Source organism: Heterocephalus glaber, unplaced genomic scaffold (genome assembly GCF_053883595.1).
Source record: "Heterocephalus glaber isolate CG9 unplaced genomic scaffold, H.glaber_assembly_v1.0 deba00001733, whole genome shotgun sequence".
In the NCBI taxonomy this organism is placed as follows: domain Eukaryota; kingdom Metazoa; phylum Chordata; class Mammalia; order Rodentia; family Bathyergidae; genus Heterocephalus; species Heterocephalus glaber.
In genome coordinates this window covers 11441239-11448339 of record NW_028258444.1, presented here as the reverse complement: position 1 = coordinate 11448339, position 7101 = coordinate 11441239, and the positions used below count along the sequence as shown (strand labels likewise).

Below are 7101 nucleotides of genomic sequence, written 5' to 3'. Positions count from 1 at the left end.
ACCTTTTCCTATGTAATTCCATCCTTCTGGACTTTTTTTTTTTGGTACCAAGGATTGAACTCGGGACCTTCCGCTTGTGAGGCAGATGGCAACACCACTGAGCTAAATCCCTGGCCCATTCTGGACTTCTGATATTTCTCCTTTGCCTGAAAAGTCCTATTCCTCCAAAGCTCAAGGGTCACTTCCTTTGCGAAGCCACTTTTAAGTTGACAAATACGAGTTTCTACAAGGCTCCAAACTGTGCTAAGAACTGGAGATAGTAAGACAATATGGTTCCTGCCCTCCAGGAGGTACTACACAGATGACAGGTTTAAAATCCTACCATTCTTTGACATACAGATTCATAATAACACAATTATTGAGGAATATTGTGTCAGCTACCACCTTTACTTGTTTAACTGCTTCTCACATCAAAACTCCTTAAATCATCAAAACTCTTCAAGTCACCAAAGTTAATAGTATCAATTCTCAAACTTCTATCATGCTTCTGAGTAACTGAAATAAGTAATAAGTAATTCTGGAGCAGAGAGCAATAAAGTTTACATGCTAGCAAAACACTTAAGCCTGGTAAAACAAGAGAAAAGACAATCTATTTAAACTTGGTTGCTTTATTTTGCACTTTCAAAATACATAAAAAGCTTTACAATATCTGCTTCCCCAGTTGATCATCAAGGTTTTATAGAAAGACAGTTTTATCACATCAACTGGGTATATGCAAAAACAACAGATAATTTACAAATAAATCTCTTCAGTCAAGAACATTTTGCAAAATACACACTCTGGTACACATCTGAATTTACCTAAGATCAGGCTTTCAAATACATTAAGAAAAAAAAGATTTAACACTGACCGGCCTAGCAGAATAATGCTGAAGGCAAGCTATAAACAGCTATACATGTTGAATGTAATTTGAGGGAACGGAAGAAATTACCAGTTGAACCTACATTTAAACTTATATTAGCAAGACTTTTTAATAAATTTTAACAAAGTGAGTAATTCTTTTTCCTCTGGTAATTTTTCAGATTTTTAAACTTGTAACATCTTGACTAAAGGAACTGAATTCCAGGACTAGACTATTTATAGGGGAAAAAACACATCGGGGATACCTTCTTAAGCCGTTCTAAAGACTATTCCTACAGTCTTCCTTCACAATAAGAAAGACTATCAGAAATAATATATGGGATTTCATTTGCCTTATGTTTTATAAAAGATAAGTACATGTCAATGGCAAAAATAAAAATTCAAGATGGTCTCACTTAGGAAACTTTAAAAAAATTAAATGTTGCCCTAAATTAAGTTTCTAGATTTTCGAAATGGCATAATACATATTTTGAGGCATAAGGTCCATTAAAACACACTGCTATTTCCACTTTTAATATAATCTTACTGTACTGTGGGATAGCTCTTTAGAGTATCAAGAAGCTACTAAAAATAATGCCAAAAGAGTGGAAATGGAAAGACAAGAAGAAACTGGGTAGCAGTGACAAACTAATGTTTTTTAATGTTTCCTTGTTAACTAATGCCACAAAATTATATATTTTGGCTCAGTGTCAGTAGGATGCTGGAAGTGACTAGGAAATGAATGAACTGTCCCAATGGTCCCAGTTAGATTCTTAACTAACCCATGATTTGATGGCTCACTCATGAAGGACTGCTTACCCAGACTGCTTGGTAAGGGGTACTGTGCTGGGCTTACTGCTCTCCACACCTTTTTATGGTTTTTTTGAGACAAGGTCTTGCTATATAGTTCAGACTGGCCTTGAACTCATTATGTAGCCCAGGCTGACTTCGAACTCACAATAATCCTCCTGGCTTCAGCCTCCTGAATGCTAGGATTATAGGCATGCACCACCATGTCTGGCCCTTACTGCCTATTTTGCTGTGTTTTTTCAAGAACATTAGGAAAGACTATGTACCTCTCAAAGTCAGGAGAACAGAGAACTCACAAGATCACAAAGTAACAACAAAAAAATCTGTAAATGATTTAATTCTAAGCACTGTATTAATTACTTTTGAGATAGAGTATATGGGCTTATAAAAATAAACTCCAATACGCTTACATGTTTTAAATTTTTCAATTGATCAAAAAGGTTTTCAAACAATCTCAACTTTAAAATACTCCTCACCTTCCAACTCAAATTACCCCCTCTTTTAGTCTCACACATGAAACTAAGATGTCAGAAGAGTTAAGAGCTTTAGTAGTATTTTAATAGAAGGGACATACTAAGTTCATTTACTAAGAAAAAAGATTTTATTCTGATGTCTTTCAGAGATTTTAAGTGCTCTGTTTTATCACTGAATGAGAATTACATTCAAAGCAAATATCCTCTAAGATACCAAAGCACTCAGTATTATTACAATTGTATAGTTTAGCATATTAAAACTAATGAAGCCTAAGACAAACAAGCAACAAGTTAATAAAAATCACAACTCAGAATTCCAATATTTCCACATGGTATCACTCACTATGAAATGTAAAAAGACTACTAATGTTTAAGTGGAATGATCTCTAACCTGTAAGTTACACTCATGTGACCAAACAAATAACAGGCTTGGGAGCTTATGGAACATGAGTAAGTATAAAAAACTGCTCTCCGGGACTGCTTCTTCAAAGCTTAATTAACTGACCATCATTTGGGGGGTGGAAGATGAATATGGATTAGGAGGTCCTACTTGTAGAAAAAAATTCTAATTAAAATATTTTAAACAGACTATGTTAGATGTTTACTTGATACTGAAAACTCAAAATATTTCTCTTCATCACAAAAATTCCATATATTAAGGATTCACACAATCCAGGAAAAAAAATCTAGAAACATTTTTTTGCCTGAGCACTAAAAAGGTTCTCCGAACTCTTGAGTAGAAGTATCATACTCTGCAATGAAATGCTTGAGTTCTTCAACACACCGCTCACCTATTTCATGTAAATTCTGCCTCAGTGCAAACTGTATAGACTTTTCTAGGGAAGGATCTTTTTCAATCAGCATTTTCACCACCATCCCAAAAGTTTCACAGTCTTGTCGGTAAACCTAGAATGGTAAAACACATTCTGGTTAACTGAGAGTAAAAATAATTAGTCAAACATTTAGCTAATTGAGTTGACAGAATTAAAATGCTTAAATCTAAAGGGGAAACACAATAAGACAAATGAATTTCTGTGATAATGTCATGGCCTTTGCTGCCAGAGGCTGTTCAAACCTCTCTCGGATATTCACTGCCAACCTGAGTGAGTACAAAACACTGACATGCCGACACTGCTCTTCGGGCTATGGCGTGGCATTTGTTAGCACTGTGCAAGGCCGTCTAGTTAAAGGACATCAGGCTAGAGAAGCAGTGAGAATAATAGCTAGGCAGGGCACATGAACGACTTTGTTCATTTATTTGTCTGGAAGAAAAAAGTTTTGGAGGCCCTAACTTTAGATTCTCTGCTTGAATCATGACCAGATGACAAATTCAAAATTGTCTGTTATAAAACAAGCAATTATAAAAATGTTGAAGGGGCTAAAAGGTGTAGCTCAATGGCAGAGCACTTGCCTAGCAAACAGATCCTGGGTTCATTCTCCATCACCACAGAAATAAGCAAGCAAATAGAATGCTAAGTGTCTATGTGGGGGAAAACCTTTTCCGTTAGAAATATGTAACCACAAATAAAGTCATTTGAGGCAGGGCTAAGATCAAAACAGTATGTTAAACACACCTGTACGTATATATACCTGTGATACAGACAAACAATATATGCCTTTAGCATGTATTTCCACTTCAAAGTATATATTTTACTTCAAAAGTGTATATAATTTTTATCATTTTTACCTCCTGTCCCAAACTACTATATTTCTTCCCATATTAAATGTCACTTCCTTACTTTGTAGTCACGAAACTCATTTTAGATTTCTATGCTTTTTTTGGACTCAATAGTTAAGGTATTTAAGGAAAAATACACTGGATCTCCATAAACATTATGTGAAATACAAATCATCTGATTTAAAAACCTGTTACATTAACTTTTTTTTGTTTCTTTGGTATCAAGGATCAAACTCAGGACGTTGTGCTTGCGAGGCAGGCATGCTGCCACTGAGCTAAATCCCCAGCCCAAAAACCTGTTACATTAACTTTTATTTTTCAAATATAACAGTAACAATGTTGTTTATTCTCTAAAAAAAATTTTATTCATCCCCCAAAAAACTTAAATCAGTAATTTGAGCCGGGGATTTAGCTTAGTGGCACCACACCTGCCTTGCACAAGGTCCCAAGTTCGATCCCCGGTACCAAAAAAAAAAATCAGTAATTTGAGATACAGCTGGGCTTACAACAGTTTTCATTCCTCAAATGATCACTGTTAGTTGTGGTGGCTGTGAAATTTATTTTGATGGCTTAAAAAATGGCTATTTGAAGATTTTAATTTTGATTCTCAGCTTTAGGCTACTAAATTTTATGAAATTCAATTTAGTGATCCTGAAAACAATTTACAAGTCCCAAGGAAATTTAAAGGATAAGTTCTTCAAATGACACAGAAATTATAGTATTTAAAAACCTTAGCTGCCTTCTCAGCAATAACATACACATTCTTTCTAAATAGTGATGAGATTTACTCATAATAGCTATTATATTTAATTCAGTAATTTAAACCAACCATTTATTCCAGTTTATCCTGAAGTTTACATGACCCAGAACTGCCATTAGTATTCTGATAAACCACCTTCAGAAACAGTATACCATTCACATCGTATTACATATGACGCCAAGGCAAAAGAACACACCACGATTGAGCTAACAAAGCGACCAAGTCAAGCCCTGCAGTCCTTGTGGGGGAAAGCCAGAACCATGATATTTCAGTCTTAGTGGAGGTAAATTCCTTACCAAACCAGTCAGCCCACATAATAATGGCATTCTACTACCACAGACCTCAGCAGACCACTTTGTGGGTGGCCTAAATATTACAGGCTTTTTTTATAACAGATGTACTAGATGAGGATAATGTTACACTGTGAATTAACCTGCAAATTCTTTAATGTAAATCTGCTTTTTACCTAAACTGTAACTCTTCATTAAGCCTGTTTACAGAAAATAAAAATGCTAGATTTGAATGCTAAAGAACCAAAATAAAATTTTCATACCTTTAAACTGTTAGCTACTGTCACTCTACTGACAAGATACTACAAACATTTAGTTTTTATTATGCCTATTTCAACTAAAAGTCATTTTAAAATTATTCACTGGAAACAAATTTTTGTACAGTGGCTGACAAGAACTACCAGAACTATTAAAAGCAATACAATCTACTAGAGGGAAAATGTTCTAAAAAGCCTTTAAAATGTCCTGGCTGGGCATCAGACAGGAAATAGTTTGTGTTAAAGGAAGACCTCACCCACTAACATTTTATAAATACAACTCTAAACTGTCACAAACCTATTTCCGAAATCTGTTCCACAGTAAACTCAATCCCAAACAGGAAGGGTGTAGTTACCTGTAGGAGTGTTTGTTTGCTTATGGTTCCTAGCTGGGAAGTGCATTAATAATCTTCACATTTGCTATCTACAGGCCACACAGGAAGATTTTTTGTTGTTGTTGCTGTTTTTCTTGCACTTGGACCTCATCAAAATGGGAAACAGGTTAAAGTATGGGTGGGGTCTGTAACTGCACAGAAACTTAGTAAATCTACCAGCAAAATGAAAACACTATCTGAAAGTGATTTTACATACTCCTTTACTATAGTCACCAGTGTTAAATTCTCACAAAAAGTACTTCTAAGAATAAAGAAACAGGATAATAAAATAAACCATCAAAGCATTTTACTATTAATTGTGCTTTCAGATGACTAGAAGAGATCTGGCAAAACAAAACCAATGGCAGCCGAGCATGGCGGCACAGGCCTATAATCCCAGCACTCAGGAGGCTGAGGCAGGAGGATTGCCACAAGTTCGAGGCCAGGCTGGGCTACATAGTTCGTTCAAGATCAGCCTGAACTACATAGAGAGACTCTGTCTATACAAAACCAAACCAAACCAAACCAAACCAAACAATGGCAAATTTTCTGTATTTAAAACAATTATTAAGGGCCGGGGATTTAGCTCAGCAGTTTTGCCGCCTGCTGCACAAGCACAAGGACCTGAGTTCAATCCCCAGTACCAAAAAGAAAAACAACAAAAAAAACAATTATTAAGGACATAAAATCTCTCAAATATACTACTTTTGCTCCTTAAAAGAAACCAAAATTAAAGTGAGTTATGAGAATTTTCATTTTAGATAAATCATATTTAACACGTATTATAATTTGGGAAGAGTAATCTGGAGGAATGGTGATTACAGTCACACTGTAATGTGTATGTTAAAGACAAGGCTACCTATCAAATGTGAATTGTTGATGTCTCATCGTTTCATATAATTTCATTTATCTGAACTCATCTGATTCACATGCTACATGTCCTGCTTCAGAATGCTAATGCCCTAGTGAGAGAGGTAAACACAGACAATTAAAATACAGCACAGCTAAGACATTTAGATAGCAGTAGGAAAGGCAGAAAGAATAGAAAAGTGGTTCCAAAGATTAGGCTTACTGAATTTCCATCTTAACTTTAATATTATGTACAGCCAAATAAATACCTTAAGTCTACCTCCAAGGTGAACACATCCTAATCCCTGGAACCTGTGATTACTTTGTTTCACTGAACATAAAGACTTTGCAGATGTGATTTATGTTAAGGGGCCGGGGCGGGGGGGGGGGGTTTATCCTGTATTATCTAGGTGGACCACTGTAATGAAAATCTTTAAAAGAGGAGCAATATACCAAAGGTTAAGTGATGACCTGAATGATGGAGGAAGGAGCTATAAAGCCAAGAGAGTAGGAGCCTCATGCAAGGTAACAAATTCTCTCTGCAGTCTCCAAAGAAAGTGCAGCCTTGCAGGCACTCTCATTTGGATCCAATGAAACTTATTCAGGCCCATACATGCTTTGCAAGTTCAGTTAGAACAGTCACTAAGTCAGATCACTATGGGCCATAAAACACACCTTAACAAATTTATTACAAGTACGCTCTCAGACAAAAATGGGATTAAATCAAATATTAACAACAGAAAACTAGCTGAAAACTCCCAAAATATTTA

At 35.6% G+C, this 7101-nt stretch overlaps 1 protein-coding gene across 20 annotated transcripts in view; it reads right to left on the bottom strand.

The window, feature by feature from the left end:
• The window catches only part of Pphln1 (periphilin 1), a 150800-nt gene that overhangs the window by 25977 nt on the left and 117722 nt on the right, over positions 1-7101 (bottom strand). For 13 of the 20 annotated variants that reach the window (XM_087200203.1, XM_087200205.1, XM_087200206.1 and 10 more), the window contains one exon: positions 593-3029. In XM_087200203.1, the coding sequence (XP_087056329.1) occupies positions 2835-3029 (195 nt within the window). In that variant the 3' untranslated portion in view covers positions 593-2834. Of the gene's footprint in view, positions 1-592; positions 3030-7101 lie in introns of those variants that run through there. The other 7 variants (XM_087200201.1, XM_087200202.1, XM_087200204.1 and 4 more) reach the window with 1 other exon arrangement.